Source organism: Ambystoma mexicanum, chromosome 4q (assembly GCF_040938575.1).
Source record: "Ambystoma mexicanum isolate Mex_15411 chromosome 4q, UKY_AmexF1_1, whole genome shotgun sequence".
Classification (NCBI taxonomy): domain Eukaryota; kingdom Metazoa; phylum Chordata; class Amphibia; order Caudata; family Ambystomatidae; genus Ambystoma; species Ambystoma mexicanum.
The window spans coordinates 438,271,847-438,289,856 of record NC_090928.1 but is presented as its reverse complement, the minus strand read 5'-3'; the positions used below and the strand labels follow the sequence as shown (position 1 = coordinate 438,289,856).

Here is an 18,010-nt window from a genome sequence, read left to right as displayed (position 1 = left end):
TAAAAGCAAAGTAACGTAACATAACATAACATATGCCTCCAAGATCTTCCCCTTGCCTAGTAGCGACGAGGTAGCCGAGGAAGACTGTGGCTCGAAATAGATTGAGGCCACGGAAATCACAAAAGAGTGAGATTGAGGGTGTGCCGACAGCAAGAGTGTATCCCTCTCCAACTGCCTGTACTTGGCGTTGAGGAGTTGGTAGGTAGGCTGCGCTGAATGGGGTTTAAGCCATCCTTGTTGGCCAAGGCGACAACGTCCTTTTATTTGTATTTGTAAAGCGCACTTACAGCCCACAGGCATCAAGGCACTGTTGCAGAAGTTGTCTTATTTGCACATATTTGTCTTAGTTACGTGAGTATGCTTGGCACATGGTTACAGTGAGCAGGAAACATGCAAAAGATTTTTGCGAATGGAGATCTTCATAGAATAGACATCATTTAGCTCTCGGTTACAGTGAGCAAGATACATTTCTAGTGTACAGAACAGCAATACGCTGATATGACAAAACAGCCACATTGATGGGGTGAGGCCCTTAGGTGAACAGCAATGTTTTGATTGCTTTCCTGAAAGCAAGGTGCGATTCAAGCTTTCTGGCTAGGGGAGGGAGGGCATTCCAGTGTGTAGCTGCCAGTACTCGAAAGCTGGAGGAGCCTGCTCGCATTCTCTTAGATTTAGGAACAGAGATCATATTAGTATAGGCCATTCTGCTAGGTCTGGTGGGTACCTGCTTGGCAACTCTTTAAGCTAGGTATCGGGGTGCACGGTTGACGACACACTTGTGTGTTAGAGCAAGGGCTTTAAAGACTATCCTCTCTTTAATGGGGAGCCAGTGAGCTTGCTTTCTGGTCTCAGAAATGTGTTCCCTTTTAGAGATGCCAGTAGCTGCCCTATGGGTGTTATTCTGGACTATCAGCAGTTGAGAGGTTTTTGTTCGAAGTCCCTAGGAAGAGGGCATTACAGTAGTCTAATCTGGATCCGATTATGGCTCTTGCAATGGTGAGGCAGTTGGTCTTTGAGAGATAAGGTCTGGCAGCGTTAATAAGTTTGAAGTGATAGGCGGGGGTCGAGGCAATGGCATTGACCTGCCTACTCATCGAGAGGTCCGAGTCCAGGAAAACACCCAATGTCTTTACAGCTTGTGATACTGGGATTGACGAGTGGTCAATAGTAAAGGAGCTGTGTTGTTTGTCCATTTTCTTGAGTGTGGCCAGTGATCCTATTATCAGGATCTCGGTTTTCTCCCCATTGAGGCATAACCAGTTCTCGGCCATCCAGGTTTGTATAGTGGAATAGATGGACTCGAGGGTGGCTGAATCGGCTTCATAGTCACCTGTGAGTGGGATGAGGACCTATGTGTCATCAGCATAGTTGGTATATGTGATGCCCAAGGAATCCAAGATTTGGAACAGTGGCCTTGTGTTAGGCAGAAACCTGTGCAGTTCCCTTAGGGACCACTGCAAAAAGTTTAAGACTACAGGAGTTCGCAGTAAACCCAATTGGTAGCAGTCTGCACCACCCAGATTTACCTGGTAGCTGTGGCCGAGCAGTCAGACTTCTCTCAAGAAGAGTTAGGCAGTATACAAAGCATACACAATAGGGCAGGTAAATACAGTAAAACAAGTAAACACTGACCAGAGCTTTGGTGTAAAAGATATATAATTATTTATTTAAAAACACATCTATGAAAACACACTGGCACTAATATCAAGCACATTCAAAAACAGTCACTAAAGTATATACCCTCCCTCAAAAGAATATTAGACAAGTCTTAAGTAAAGCACCACTTATTTTCAGACAGTGGTGAGCGCTTAACGCAGATGGCACTCTAATAATTCGGTTTAAAAGGGAGAGAAAGGCAAAGCATAGATTGAAACAGATCCCAACACTTTCAGAAGAACACAGTGTGAGAGGAAGGCAGAATAAAACCGTGAAGTTAAAGTTCAGAAGGCCGCACCCACTTTAAGAGGATCTGGACGAAATGAGCCCAAGGTCACACGGTTAAAAAGTGCACAAAAGTCTCGAAAAGGTTCAGAAAGGAGTTGGACCAAAAGAAAGGGACCAGTTAGAGGGTCAAGAGGCCAGCCCAGTCCAGAAGGTTAAGGATTTACTGTCACCTTGTAGAAATCTATAGAAAGGGAGGCCAGGTGGACACGGTACCTTGAAATGGTGAGAATGCTCCAGCGGGGGCAGTTGTTCCTGGCAGTGGGTGCAAGTCAGTGCTTCGTCCGGGGGAAGAGAGGATCTCTTCGTGGAGGAAAACAGACGGTCGTTGCACTGCCAGAGAAGAAACCAGCGGCGGAGTTCGTGATTAAAAGGAGCGGTCCTTTTATTCACGGTCCAGTGGTAAGTGGCTATCCGGTTGCTGGGGTGCTTGGCACGGGCAATTCAACCACTAGACGTCCTGGTAGGCGAAAAAGAAAGCAAACTGGTTGTCCCCACCAGCTCAAGGGGAAGAGACTCTCCGGCAAGAAGATCTCCTCTGTCGTTGGGAAGTGGTGAGACGGTTCAGCAGCGCTCCACCAGTGGTGTCGTCGTTGCAGGTCGGCTCAGCTTCTCCCTCTTCAGATTTTCAGGTCCTGTGGCGACTTCTGAAGTTCCAGTCCCAAAAGCCCTGCTTTTATGCAGCACACGCCCATTCACTCAGCCTAGCGGTCAATCAAACATGCTAAGTGGTGAGCCGGCCGGCTCACCACTTGGGCCAATCACACAAGAGTGCGACTTGAGTTGCCAAGGCAACTCAGTCCAGGGTGCCTAAACCCCCCCCCCCAAACCCCCTGTGGTACCCAGACAGAGTGGCACCACTTTTGGAGGCTTCTGTGGAGAAGCCCGCCAAAAAGTGGAACAAAGGGCTCGACTTGGGTTGGAGTCACATAAGAGAACACAAACGCCACTTTAGAATCGAGTTCTGGCAAAAAATACCAACCGGTGAATTAATATTAAATAAATAACCCGGCAGTATGTTCGAGGCTATAGGAACTAAATAATTAAAGTTGGTAGCCTCGAACAATGGGAAAATCCCATAGAGATATATTTGCGTCGAATATAAAAAGTAGTATCCACTGCCACCAGCCAAAACTCGACCAGGGGGTCGGAGACGTGCCCCCTCGAATAACAGACCCCGGGGCAATCGAATTGCCCCGACCAGTACGTCCACAATATGATGGTTTGTACTGGTTTCTGTTCATAATTTGGGACTAGTAAAGCCAATGGTGACTTTACATGCCCTTGGAGACAGTAGTCAGTCCCAGGGTATGGGGTCTATGGTGGGGTGTCACTATGACACCCCTGTGTCACTGCACTGAGGGTGCTGTGTAACACCTAGTAAAAACACATGAGACCCTATGGAGTAAAAGACCCCATAGCCCATAAAACACATTAACAGTCAAAGGAACCCCTCAAATCATGTCCAAGAGTGTGAGGAAAAGAGTGTCACTCTTGGCAGGAGAAAAAAAAAACTCCAGAAATCCAGCAAAGCTGCTGGGGGACTCACTAGGTTAGGAAATTCAGCCTAAACAGAGAATTCTCCCCAACACCTTGTAAACAGGTTATAGAGGGTGGGAGAAATGCAGGAACCGTGTGGGACTCCATATTTGATGAGGCTTGGGTGGGCACAGGCTGAGTCAGAAGACTTTCATAACCCTTTCCCGAAGGAACGAGGTGATCCAAGCAATGGCTGTAGTGGAGAAGTTGGCACTAGTGGACAGGTGGTGACAGAGGATGTTGTGATCCACTAGGTCAAATGCTGCTGATAAATCAAGGAGCAGGAGGAGAGTGGGTTTGCACGCGTCTCTCCGGTCATCCATTTGATTCTTTAGGTCTAGGTGGCCAGTTTCGGTGCCGTGTCCTGGACGGAATCCCGACTGCCTAAGGCCAAGCACATTATTTGCCTCCAAGAACTTTTGGATTTGCAGATAGGCTGCTTTGACCAGAATTTTTAGACGGAAGGGGACTGTTGTGATGGGGCTTTAGTTTCCTGGGATAGTAGGGTCAAGGGACAGCTTTTTAAGGAGAGGGCGAATCCATGCTTCCTTAGACTAGTGGGGACATAGCCAGATTGGAAGGAGGCGTTCATGAACGCTGTGATGAAGGGGAGCAAGGGAGAGGGCGCATTCTTTGATAAATTTTCGCTGGGCTATGTGTGGGTACTTGGATGGCCTGAGTGAACCCTAGAGTGGATAACTCTTTGCTGAGGGAGGCTGCCTGGGTATCATTAGGGTCGTTGAAGCCCAGATTCAGGTCTCCTAGGAGAATGGATTGGGACGTTTTCTTTAAGTTGTCTGAAAGGGCATGTATCAGTGCACCTTGGAAGTCTGCCACTGGTCCCGGTGGTCTATAGATGATATGGATAGCAATGGTAGAGTTCGCGCAGACCTTAACTTTGAGAGGAAGGTAGTCACAGTTATGGCTAAGATCCCCTCCTAATTGTTATATGGAAATAGAGTTTTTAGCAATTAGGGCTACCCGATCTTTTTTCTGGAGGGGGCGGTCGTGTCTAAAGATATTGTAGCCTGGAGGAATGGCCAGACCCGAGGGCTGGTCCTGAGGAATCAGAGAGCCAGGTTTCGGTAATCATTAGGTCAATGTCGCTGCTTAGGATAAGATCTAGAACCTCCAGTGCATTTGCGGGAAGGGAGTGTGCATTGATGAGGGCACATTTGAGGGGTGCCACGGGGGGTGGAGGGGCCCTATATGAGGGACTAGATATAGAGCTGTTCCCTATAGAGGTAGTAGGCATAGGCAGGTCAGGCTGTGCAAAGGTACATTCAGATGCCGTAGAGTAGTATCTGACTGGCACGTTCAGAGTGGTTTTATAGTAGGGCACGTATGGGACTTGAGCTGTGGTGGTCCCAGAGTTCATTGAGGGTTTGGCAGGGGTCAGTGGCGGCTGGCAAATGGTGTCAGGTAGGGCAAGTTTGTTATGTCAACATCAGCTGCTGGCGGTGAGGACAGAGCTTTGTGCGGGAGCGCAACCAGGCGTTCCTGATACGAGTGGGGAGTGTGCGTTAAGAGGTATGCTGTAAGCGGGTCTCTGGCAGAGGGGATGAGGTCCAGGGCGGGTGCAAGGGGTCTGGTTGGGGCGTGGTGCATCGTTGCACAGCGGACAGTGGATGCAGCTTACCTCGGAGCGCTGTTGGAAGGTTCCAAAGGGAGGCGGCATCCTGGGAGCAGCTGAGAGCTGCGGAGAGGGTGAATGGCCTTAACTCCTGGCCTTCACCCTCCGGCTTCGCCTGTCGGTCGGCCACCTCTCCCTTTAAGGCGGGAGGGGGCGGGCTGGCAGGCGTGAGGGGGCCAATCTGCTTTCCGGGTTGCGAGGGTGAAATGCTTTGTTGCTCTTGTTATGGCTGAGCGCCAGGGCATTGCCATGGCAACCATGGCCTCCACTTTGCGTGGAAAAGCCTTGTGGGGGCCTGCGGGTGCTGTGGATGGGGGGGCGCTCTGGTGCCCCTGGATCCTCCGCATCAGATGTTTCATGAGGAATAGATGTTGCTGCTCCCAGCAGAGCGGTGGAGAGGGTTAATGGCCTCAACTCCCAGCCTTCACCCTCCGGCTTCTGCATCGGAATCCCCGTTCCCGCTGCAGGGTGTAGAGCGAGGACCGACCAGGACCCCTGCCTCAGTTTGTTCAACCTCGGGCTGTGGAAGCCCCAAGTATTTGGCCAGACCTACGAGCCGCTCATGGAATGCCTTGGCCGAAGACGGAGTATCGGGGTGGTCGTCCTCATTGATGTCCACTAGGGCCCTGGTGGTCTGGAACAGGTGGAGGAGTACCGGGCAGCGCCGGTTGAGGTGTTGTGACCGGAGCCGGAGGCTGCCATGGAGGCTGGTATAGAACCGCCTAGGGTGCAGGAGGCAGAGGAGCTGGAACCGTGGGGACCGTGGTGGGCAGCTGAGGCTGCGCAGAGGCCAGAGGTGCTGGAGCCATAGGAAGAATGACTATGGGCGCAGAGGGAAAATGTCCCCGATCACATACGAAGGATGGTTCCCATCTAGGGGATCTGGTAGCGAGAGGAATTTCTAAAAATACATGTCCTCACAGGCCGGTGGGACGCTAGGTGGCACAGGAGTAGAGCTCCGAGGTTGCTGAGGTCTGGGCATACTCTGCCTTGCTGCCTGCAGGGTCCATCTGCCCAGCGACACTGAAGTATATGCAGTAGGCCAAGTACCTGGCGAAGACCAGTCCCACTTCAAAACTTGTTCTCTCACCTGCTTGCCAAAAGGGTGTGGTATCGGACGGGCAGCCATCTGGTCTGGCACGGCGGCCATTTTGTCAGGCTGCATGCCATGTGACTGCACCGTGGTGCTTGCCACGCTAGGCCCGGCCTCCTCCAGGACTCTTAGCGGTGGATGTTGAGGCCAACCCTGCACCTCAGGACGGGGCCTGGTAGGCGCTGCACCCTCGGCTGTGTCACTGATAGTGCTGCGTACAGGCGCGCCCTCAGACATTTGTCCGGCAGTAAGGCGTAGCTTTTCGGGTGGACACCCAGTAAAAGAACCCTGCGGCCCCTCAGCGACATCACAGGCAGGATCCAACTAACCCTCGGCCAGGCGGCCGGTAGCCGAAGCAGCCTCGGTACCCGAGCTGGTGTTAGAACATGAACAGTCCCTCCTGCTCTGACCTTTCCTCGGAAAGTAGTCACCCTTGCAGGGTGCAGATGATAAAAACGGCCCCACCTTGGGTCTTGACTTGTGCTTGACAAAGTCCTTCAAGTCCTCTGGAGGCGATCGTTGCAAGAGCTTTCTCCACAGAGCTAACCTCTACAGAGCACGCGCAATGTAAGTGCATCAAACACCGAACAACCCTCCCAGCCCTGATCGGGGCCAAGGCAGCGGAGGCAAAGAGCGTGGGGTTCCAAGAGCCCTTGACACCGGCTGAAACCCAAAGACGTCGACAAGCGCCAGGGAGGAGAGTGGCCCCAGAGGACAGAGTACCTGAATAAAGACAAAAGACAGTATCCGGGGAAGAGCACGTGGAATTACAAGGCTGAAGCCAAACCTAGGAGCGCTGGTGAAAGCGGTCCGCTCCAGACGAGACAGAACAGAGGACTGGGAGGTGTGCCGGAGGGCGGAGTCAACGGAGTCCATACAGTATGGAGGCAAGGGGACGGGACGTTGGAGTTCAAACTATTAGTGGCCTTGGGTGAACTGCAAAAGTCAATTCGCTTACCGCTTCAGGGTATCAGGTGTCACTCACAGGCTGCAAGTACCTCGGCATACAGGTAGGATCCACCCATGGCGACTTCTTTCACACAAACCTCCACCCCATAACTGACCAATTTGTTCAAGATGTAGTCCACTGAAAATCCCTCCCACTGACACTGCTTGGGAAGGCAGCCCTATTCAAAATGTTTACCATACCCAGATATTTTTACTCATTACAGAATGCCCCACTCCAATTCCCATGTCGTAATTTGATCAAATTGATGCCATCCTCTGCTGGGTGGCAAACAGCACTGTATCACCTTGGGGACACTGCAAAGATTGGTGTTGGAAGGGGGTGGGGACATCAGATTTCCCAACATGCAAAGATATTACTGGGCCAGTCAACCTGCTCTGGTAAATGACTGGATACACCGCACTCCCTAACCCCAGCATATATTGGCCAAGCTGAGGTGGACGCAAGCTTTGCCTCCTCCCAAATTCTATACATAGACCCTAAGAAACGGCTGCTTCAGATTATGATGCAGCATATTAGGAAGGCTTGGGCACAGGCCCACCGGCATGTAGGCTGGGGTGGCCGAAAGAAACCCTCATCCAGCCACTGCAGTGTAATGTGCAGTTGCCAAAGGTCGATAAAATGGGCCGTTTTGGGACGTGGGAGGGATGTAATGTGCAGCGCCTTTCAGATGTGCTGAAGGAGGGTGAACTGGTTCCCTTTGCTGAACTGAGGAGGATGTTCGGACTCCGGAACTCTGAACAATATTACCACATGCAATTTTCACACACCCTGAACACCCAATTCAGCTCTCGGCAGGACATAACTTCATGTCCTCCACTTGAAGCTATCTGCTCCCTGGACAAACTTGACCCATTATCTCCACTTTGTACCAGGTCATCGCAGCCTTCAGGACCAACAAGCTACCCACTCTCAACAAGATGGAAAAGAGATGCAAGTTCCTTTTAAACAGAGGAATGGGTGGAAGAGTTAATGCTTCCAAGGGCAATTGGGATCTCTGCCAGAGTCAGGCCGATTCAACTTAAAATACCCATAGAGTTGATTACAAGCGGGTTGCACCGACTGCACTAGTTGTTTAAGGTGGGGGTTCAACCTTTATGCATACTATATGGGGGGTGCCGGCATTAGATACATTTCTTTTGGGGCTATGGGGGGGCGAGGGGGACCTATGGATTTTAATAGATATAAGAAGCTACTTATATCCACTGCTGCTGGCCTGATTAAACATACTATTGCATCCTTTGGAGAGGGGGGGGGGGGGCGGCGCGGCAGATCGCCCTCGACTGTGTAAATGGATGGGAATACATAAAGTTTTCTTCGTCTGTACCTTATTTGCTTTCATTTTTTTGCTTACATGGCTAACTTTCCGGTATCTAAAACTGTGCAGCAATTCAACCAATCAGGTTGTGATGTTATGCTGTACTTTATTTTGTTGCTTTAAATTTCAAAACAAATGGTTTTTCTTAAAGGAACCAGCTAAAAAAACAATGACAGAACAGTAGGTTTTTAATCTAAACCACCGTATTAAAAACATTACAAATATCAATGCACCATGTATTTAGACAGTATCCTTAAATCAAGGGTTTAGAGGCAATCGTGTCAGTGAATTCAAAACTTACCATTAGCTTGAATAGCAGCCGAAATATTTTCACTGAGGCACTTGTACACATTGAGCATATCTAAATAAATTCTCCCAAGCTGAATTACGAAGGGATGACCAACTGCTTTACAAGCACGGACATTGGTTTTCAAAATGCTGCCAAGCTGCTTGACTGTTTCCGGATCTTTGAGTATATCAACATTCTAGAACCAGGAAAAAAATAAAGAAATGTCGAGTAAAACACAATTTTATTTAAGATTAACGAATTACCTACCCCTGTAAAATATGCATTACTCACCATAATAGCATTTCTGATGATTCTATCTGCTTAGAGTCACATGCTGTGCAAATAGTCCAATATCTAGTGGAAATTAGAGTATTGCATCTTTCTTTCGAAGATCGAAGGGGGACGTCGACATGGGCGTGACTAACACTATCCCCAACGTGACGTATACCCAAAATCCCTCACGTGTCGAGGTTCCTCTGGTTGTGTTTCTTCTGCCATGAGGGAGCCTTAAAGTCAGCATGTACAGAAGAGAGGTGTAAGAGGTCTATGTTCCTTCTACTCCACGAGGGGAAGGAGGGTGGGCGCATGTGAATCTAAGCAGACAACCACCAGAAATGCTATTACGGTAAAGCATGTTTTCTGATGCTTGTGAATCTGCTTCGAATCACATGCTGTGCATAGACTAGCTTGCAGTTCCCAGAGATGGTGGTGGAACGGGTGAAGGAACAGCAGCAAAGAGATGTCTTGGCACCGCAGTTTACTAACTCTCCTTATACAGGTGATTGCCACCAAGAAGGCGGTCTTGTAGGGGAGTGCTTGAAGGCTAGTCTTGTGCATTGGTTCAAAGGGGGCCACATTAGTCTGTTAAGTACAACATTCAAGTACCACCCGGGAGCTGGGTTGGAAAAAGGGGGATGAAGTCTCTTTACCCCCTTCCATAAAATCTTTAATTACAGGAACTTTCCACCATGAAACCTTGCTCTGGGACATTGGGTATGCCGAAAGTGCAGCCAAGTAGACTATAAGAGAATTGAAAACCAGTCCTGAATCTAACAGGTGAGTTAGGTGAGCATTCAATAGGATTGATGCCCTTGCCATTTCACCAGATGGCAAAACCCTTCCACTTGCTGGACTAGCAATTCCTGGTGTTAGGTGTCCGTGCTTCTCCGAGTGTCTGTTAGGGATAATTCTCTGTTGAGGCTAATTTCCCAAACCTAGCGAGTCCCCCAGCAGCTTTGCTGGATTTTTGGGGTTCATTTTTTTCTCCTGCTAAGAGTGAGACTCTTTCTCCCACTATGTAATGTGTTTTATGGGCTATGGGGTCTTTTACTCCATAGGGCTTCATGTGTTTTTGTTAAGTGTGTTACACAGCACCCTCAGTGCAGTAACACATGGGTGTCATAGTGACCCCCAAACAGACTCCATACCCTGGGACTGACTACTGTCTCCCAGGGCATGTAAAGTCACCATTGGCTTTACTAGTCTTAAATTGTGAACAGAACCGTATAAACCATCATATTGTGGAAGTACTTGTAGGGGTAATTCAATTGCCCCTGGGTCTGTTTTCCAAGGGGGCAATGTCAAGTCCCCCCTTGTCGAGTTTCTGGCTGGTGGCAGTGGATACCACGTGAAATATTCCACCAGAATATTTCCTATGGGATTTTCCCATTCATTTTAAATGCACCACTTTTTGGTGCAATGTTAAAGATACTGCCGGGTTATTTATTTAATATTTATTCCCAGGTTGGGTCTTTTTGCCAGGACTCTGTTTTAAAATGGCGTTTGTGTTCGCCTCTGAAATTCTAACCCAAGTCGAGCCCTTTGTTCCACTTTTTGGCAGGCTTCTCCACAGAAGCCCTCCAAATTGTGACACGCTGTCTGGGGTCAACAGGATGTGTGGGAGGGGGATGAGGCACCCTGGACTGAGTTGCCTTGGCAGCTCAAGTCGCACTCTTGTGTGATTGGCCCAGTGGTGAGCCGCTCGGCTCACCACTTAGCATGTTTGAGTGACAGCTAGGCTGATTAATGGGGGTTTTGCTGCATAAAAGCAGGGCTTTGAGGACTGGAACTTCAGAAGTCGTCACAGGACCTAAAGAATCCGAAGAGGGGAGAAGCTGAACCCTCTACAACGACGACACCACCGGTGGAGCCCTGCTGTACGAAACTCACCACTTTCCCGACGACAGAGGAGATCTTCCAGGAGAGTCTTCTTCCCTTTGAGCTGGTGGGACCAACCAGTTCGCCCTTTTCGCCTCCTGGATCGTCTCGTGGTGGAATCGCCCATGCCAAGCACCCCGGCGGCCGGATAGCCACGCTTCACCACTACCACAAATAAAAGGGTAGTACCTTTTAACCGGGAAACTCTGCGGCTGGTTTCTTCCCTGGCAGTGCAACGACCTCCAGCTTTCCTCCACAGCGAGATCCTCTTCCCCTGGACGAAGCTCCGACTTGCACCCGCTACCAGGAACAACTGCCCCCGCTGGAGCTTTCTCACCATTTCAGGTACTGTGTCCCGCCTGGTCTTCCTTGCAACAGACTGTCCAAGGTGTCCCGTAAATCCTTGACTCTCTCTATCCTGGGGTGACCTCAGACCTGTTAACATTACCTTTCTGACTTGATCCAACCTCTTTTTGACTTTTCTGCAAAGACTTTGAGTGCATTTCCAGGGCGTGATCTTGGGCACATTCCGCCTTGCTCTCTCCAAAAGTGGGCCTGGCCTATGAACTTTTTGCTCTACAGTAGACCCTGCCTTTCTTGACTTGCTGTGGTTTCTTAAAAGTGTTGGTACTGTGTGTTTTTCCTATTCTGCCTTTTCTCTCCCTTTTTTTAACAAATTATTGGAGTGCCATCTACGGTTACACGCTCGCCTCTGTTTTGCTAAATAAGTGGTGTCCTAACCTAGACTTTGTCAAGGGTTTTGACCCATGTTGAATTATTAGGCAACAACAAAAACTGAATCAACAGATTGGGTAGATGTGGGGATTGAGCTGTCGCCGCCCATCATTCTATCCCAGAACCAAGAGAACCGCGCAGTTTTGCGCACACCAAAATGGTCGCCTTACCTGCCACCCACCAGAGCAAGCGTGATGGACCAGAAGCGCCAGGGGTGAAAGGTGGTGCCAAAGGAAAAATAGCAGTGCCTGTTAGATCAAAAGCGCCTTGAAATCACTGCTGTTTCTCTGAAGTGCAAGTTCAAAATGTCCATTTCAATGTGTTCAAAATCTGTTTTTAATTGATGTCAACAAGTTGCTAAAATCAGGGGCACAAGACCACTCTAAAGATTCAACCTTTCTGAGGGGGGTTCCACATCACCACTCTACTGTAAGGATGCCCATCAAAACAATGGTAGCAAGGATTAGAGCTGTCAAACAAAATACTCCTGTCAAATTCAGGACAACGCCTAAAAAAATAGGTGCAGTACCAGCTTTGGACACAAACCGGCGCTAGCGGTCTAAACTCTGACAGTAGAACTGTACTTCAGGAGTTGCCAGCCTCCTGAGACAGTTGGAACCTTCAAAGCCTTTTTGGTTAATTAAGAATTTAAACACCTGCTGTTCCCTGAAGACAGGCTGATTCAATTGCAAGAGGCTGGAAAACCTTCTCACCTCAGAACACACAAGAAGCCAGGAGATCACATGGACATGCTAACTAAATGCAGAGTGGCCCCATGGCCTGCTGACCTCAGCCGACACAATAGACTCTTGCAATTGAATGGGGTATGTTAATTTGGGTGTGGACTGTAAACAGAGCTCTGCCTGGCAGAAGAGACATGTGATCCCTGACTCCCAAGTTTCTGGGGGCAGACCCAAACACTGAAGTGAATTGAAGGCAAATATATGTTTTATAAAAACACTGATAACTAATTGTAACCAGATGACAGTAATGTACAATTTGGAGATCCTTAAAATGGAAATTGTACCTACAATGAGTCCAAACTCAATTCCGTACGATGTTCTGAGCCAAAACCCCATGAATTATGGAGATTGCAGACACGGGGTTCACGCTAGAAAAATGAAAATTTACTGGAATATGGGTAGAAAGGCGGTGTACATGTGTGCAATTTTTGGTAAACGTCAGATATTGGTAAATCAACTAAAAACGAAAATAAGTTGTCATTTTCGAATGCAAGCCCCCAGGAAGATCAGAGTTGGGCCAGAATGTACCTTAAGTAATCTGTAATATGTATATGTAATGTCAAACAACTGTGTATCTGGGAAATGTGTAGTTATGAAAAATGATTAAGGTAAAAGCAAATGGGCTTTCTTCAATAGATCGTAAATGGCTGACATCACAATGAGACACACTATTCTTTCTCAAATCAGGGACCAAAGAATCCTTTGGCCTATCAAATCTTGAGAGGGTTGGGCATGCAGAATTAGCCGATCCACCCATTTTCAAAACACATAATAAGAGCCACTGGAAGCCAGACAGGGACTTTCGTTTTCACTTTCTGTGGAGCATTTTGACAGACAACTTCACATCCAGACTTCAAATCCATCAATCTCCAGAGACCAGAAATTAACTCCAGAACTTGTAGCAGAGAGGCCTGAATCCACAAGCTGAATCCTTTTTCAGCAGGCCTCCAAATCATTTGCAAACTATTCAACAGCCGGGCGAGCTGTTTGAATATTTGCCAAGAATTTTTGCCAGAACCAGAGACCCAGAAGGCAGAATTATCCAGAGAGATCAGACCCAGACCAGATTGCTATGCAGTGCTGAGAGCTGACCCAGATCGCTGTGCGCGGAACCAGTACCAGAGAACCGCAGCCAATCCTAACCCGATCCGTGACGAAGTCGCATTCCTGTCCAACATAGTGTGAGTATCCTTAGGACTGTGCAAAAACCCAATCTTAGATTAAAATAATCTAATTCAAACTATTTTAACCTATTAGAACTGCATCATAGAAATCGTGTCCCTTCCTTTTGATTCAAAGCTGAAAAATTGTCCTCTGTCATTCTGAGCTTTACTTTTATTTTGAGAATCTACCTTCACAAAATCGGCCGTATCTCGGGAACCGTTTGTCCTAGGAACGAAATTGATCCATGGTAAAGCTAAGATTCTGGGCTTTCCAACGAACCCAGAACCGACTTTCTATTCATTATACTTTTTCCGTAATCGCGCTCGAAAAAATTGCAGCGATTTGGCTCCATTTCTTCACTTGTCAAAATAGCAGCTCCTGGCTTTCCTTTGCTGAAATTCGTTTGCAACCTGACAATCATTCATAGATCATTGCTAAAGTGATCCTGAACTAATTTAAAGTAGCTATAACTCACCCTGAACCTCCTATAGGGAATTAAAAGCAATTTGAGTATATTTTTCACTTCATTGCCACCACCTTTAAAAGGATTTTGCCTGTGTTTAAAATCATACCCGTTTTCCTCTAAGCTCGCTGGGGGAACTGGGACTTTGTATTGCATTTGTGTGCATTCCTGAGAATTGTGCGTGTTACTACCATCTCCTTACATTGCAGGGGGGGCCGAAGTGAATTGTCAAAGAAAAAGTGATCACATTATCTTTTGCTGAATTCATATCAAGTTTATTTCTGTACTGCCTTTTATTAATCTTTGCATCTCCTTGAAACCATAAGGCATTCTCTTGTACCGTATTCTCCTGTTCCTAGTCATAAATCACCAGAACTGTGCTATTGTAGGATTACCTATTGCCGATTACTGCTCATATTCACAAGTGTGATATCAATTATTAATTTATTATAAAAGTGTGATATATATATTGTTTAATTCTCAAATAAACCTTTTCAATTTGCAAAGCAAGCTTACTTCTTGGCTCAGTGGGGTCAGGGGGATTCTAAGAGAGGGGTGTTATTTAAGGGTGGTCATCCAGAGTACACGAACTGGACATAAAAAAAATATAAATAAGGGCTTCCCTTGAGCAATCCCAGACAAGGCACTGACTTAGTGGGACTGCTTGATTGGAGTCTTTAACAACTTGTAGAATAATTAACTAGGAAGGTGTATATACATGGTGACTGTTTGAACTTGCTTGACATATTAGTGCAAGTGTATTTTTACAAGTGTGTTTTTAAATAATGATATACTTTTATACCAAAGCTCTGGTCAGTGTTTGCTTGTGCTACTGTATTTCTAGCCCTATTGTGTATACTCTATATACTGCCCAACTCTTCTTGAGGGAAGTCTGACTGCTCAGCCACAGCTACCAGGTAAATCTGGGTGGTGCAGACGGCTACCAATTGGGTTTACTGCTAACCCCTTTAGTCTTAAACTTTTTGCAGTGGTCCCCAAGGGAACTGCACAGGTTTCTGCCTAACAATGTCCATGCACCTTAAAGGGAGTTGGAAGTGGCTGAACTCTATGACCTCAGGAGCCAGGCTGCTAAGTTTAGAGTTTGGGCGTAGACGCATTTCCCAGACCATGTAATCCAAAAACCGTTCCCCTTGCAGCGGTTCTGAGGGTACCTAGAGGCGTAATCTGGGCATTGGGCGTTCTCCAGAGTGGCGATTAGATCTCTGGCAAGCCCCAGACGTTGAGCCACTCGTGCTCTACAGGTGGGGGGCAGTCTCTGGTGAGTACGTCCGCCTAACGATTGAATTCCCCTTGAACATGTTGTGAAAGGAGGAACATTGTGTTTGAGAGCCCACTTCCATATGTTCTGGGACAGTTTAAACAGCCCTAGAGAGTGAGAGCCCCCTTGTGTAAGTAATACATGGCCGTAGTACTGTCCGTGAGGACTAGAATGTCTTCCCCAGAAGGGAGGTGGGTCTAGAAGGCCTTCAGGGACTTGAACACTGCTAGCAGTTCAAAGAAATTGTTTGACTTGATTGGGGTCTAGACTGGATTTTTTGGCGTAGAGAAACCTAGGTTGAAGAGGAGATCTACCGCCTTCTGGATATTTTTTTGGCATGTTCCGTACAAATCCCCTGTTAGGAGCCAGTCGTTGAGGTAAGCATAGACTGGGATGGGCTGCCTGCGCAGGTGAGAAGCTACTACCGCCAGTACCTTTGTGAATACCTGTGGTGCTGAGGCATTGTCCAAGGGGAGAACCTTGAATAGTGGGTGTCCTCTACCATGAACCCGAGGTACTTTCTGTGCGCTGGCAACATTGAAAAATATGAAAGTATACATCTTTCATGTCCAATATGGCCGTATAATACCCCTGCTGCAGCAGTGGGAGTACCTCCTGCAGTGTTGTCATCCTGAATTTTTGAGGTTTGACATACTTGTACGCCAGGCGCAGGTCTAAAAGAGGGTGCATCATGAGATCCTTTTTGGGTACAGCGAAGTACACCAAATAAATGCCCTTGTTTACCTGGTGACTTCTATGGCGCCCTTTTCCAGCAGTACCTGAACTTCTTCCAGCAGGATGCGCAGGTGTTATGGTGACAGGCATCTGCTTCTCGGTAGGTGGTATCGAGGTGGCCAAAGAAACTCGATACAGTAGCCGTGGGCAACAGTCTTTAGTACCCACTGGTCTGAAGTGGGTCCTGCACTGGTTTGTTGATCAGAGAGGACTGAGTTTAATGTTTAACGCCAGAGTTCTTTAACCAGGCATGTCTTAAGTAAGGTCCCCTGGGCTAGGGGGTGCGTACAGCAGTCTAAGCCGAGTCCAGAGTGTTCTTCCATATGTTATGGGTGACTTGTCTACCCTTCAGCCACGACCAGCAGCACGCGTGATCGGGTGGGCTCTGGGACATCTTGAAGACCATCCTCAACTAGGCCCCAGTGGACATCACTAACTTGCCAGGAGAGTGGCATTATTTGCAATACTTGTGGAGTATGCCGCAGAGGCGGTGACCCGTTTACCCAGGGTATAAAGCTTTTTACAGGCTCTGTCTGTAGGGGCTTCTGAAGACTGTGGAACCCACACCCTCTTCCGAGTGGTAGTGACCACCAAGGAATCTGGTTTAGCATGAACCTTATGTAGAGCGAGTCAGGTGATGGGCGGAATCATTTTTCACAGCCCGTGTGAGAGACTACGACAGCAAGGAAGGGGCCAGGCACCTTTTTATAGAGTTTAGTAGGGGGATGGCTTGACTAGTCAGAGACTTCTCCTTGAGAATATCCTCCACAAAGTCTGAGTCTGGAGCTGCCTCATGTGTTGTAATTTGGAAATGATCGGCTGCTCTTTTTAAAATGGCGCTAAACATCTGGTGGTCAACAGGTGACAAATCCCTCTGGAGGAGAAGGGGGATCCAGGCAGATGATGTCTGGGTCAGGGGTAGGCTTTGGTGATCGCCAAGGGCCCTGATACCCTGCCTGATCCAAGTCTGGGTCTTGATCAGCCATGTCTTGTGCAAAAGGATTAAGGTCTTCATAAGTATCCTCCTGTGTTGGGTCTTCCAGACATCCCAGATATCTTCATGGTGTCCCTGTGCAGAAATGGGAACTTTCTGCAGTTTATAAGGAACGTGGCAGGATTCCTCTTCCCTGGGTCTTTTTGGTGTAATGTACCTGTCTGAGAAGTCAAACTGGGCCATTTTATTGCTCAAACCTCTCCCTAGTCCATAGGGAAGAGGCAGTCTGAAGGTGGAAAAGGTTGCCCAGGAGATTTTCCCAATAAGGACTTAGAGGCTGGGGGGCATAAGAATACTCTCGGCGGGAGGGGGTGCTCTTGTGCTCTGCGTCTGCCGAAATACCCACAAGGCTTTTGTGAACTTTCAGGGGTTGTATCGAAGGTCTCGACGTGCCTGAAAGCGCAATTGTTGTCGTCGACTCCACTGAGGCCTTAGGCGCTTGTGCACCCTTGGACAGTGTTAGGGAGAATTCTCTGTTTAGGCTGAATTTCCTAACCTAGCGAGTCCCCCAGCAGCTTTGCTGGATTTTTGGGGTTTATTTTTTTCTCCTGCCAAGAGTGAGACTCTTTTACCCTCCCTCTTGGGCATGATTTGAGTGCGTTTCTTTGACTCTAGACGTGTTTAATGGGCTATGGGGTCTTTTACTCCATAGGGCTTCATGTGTTTTTGTGATGTGTGTTACACAGCACCCTCAGCGCAGTAACACAGGGGTGTCAGTAACCCCCAAACAGACTCCATACCCTGGGACTGACTACCGTCTCCCAGGGCATGTAAAGTCACCATTGCCTTTACTAGTCCAAAATTGTGAACAGAACCAGTACAAACCATCATATTGTGGAAGTAATGGAAAGGGTTAATTATACTGTCCAGTCCCCCCTTGTCGAGTTTCTGGCTGGTGGCAGTAGTTACCACGCGAAATATTCCACCAGAATATTCTCTATGGGATTTTCCCATTGATTT

The 18,010-nt window shown here is 48.0% G+C and overlaps 1 protein-coding gene across 2 annotated transcripts in view; it reads right to left on the bottom strand.

The window, feature by feature from the left end:
* XPO1 (exportin 1) overlaps nt 1-18,010 on the bottom strand; it is a 1,118,801-nt gene that overhangs the window by 405,664 nt on the left and 695,127 nt on the right. For both annotated transcript variants that reach the window (XM_069608010.1, XM_069608011.1), the window contains exon 18: nt 8,793-8,976. In XM_069608010.1, coding sequence (XP_069464111.1) covers nt 8,793-8,976 — 184 coding nt within the window. The remainder of the gene's footprint in view (nt 1-8,792; nt 8,977-18,010) is intronic.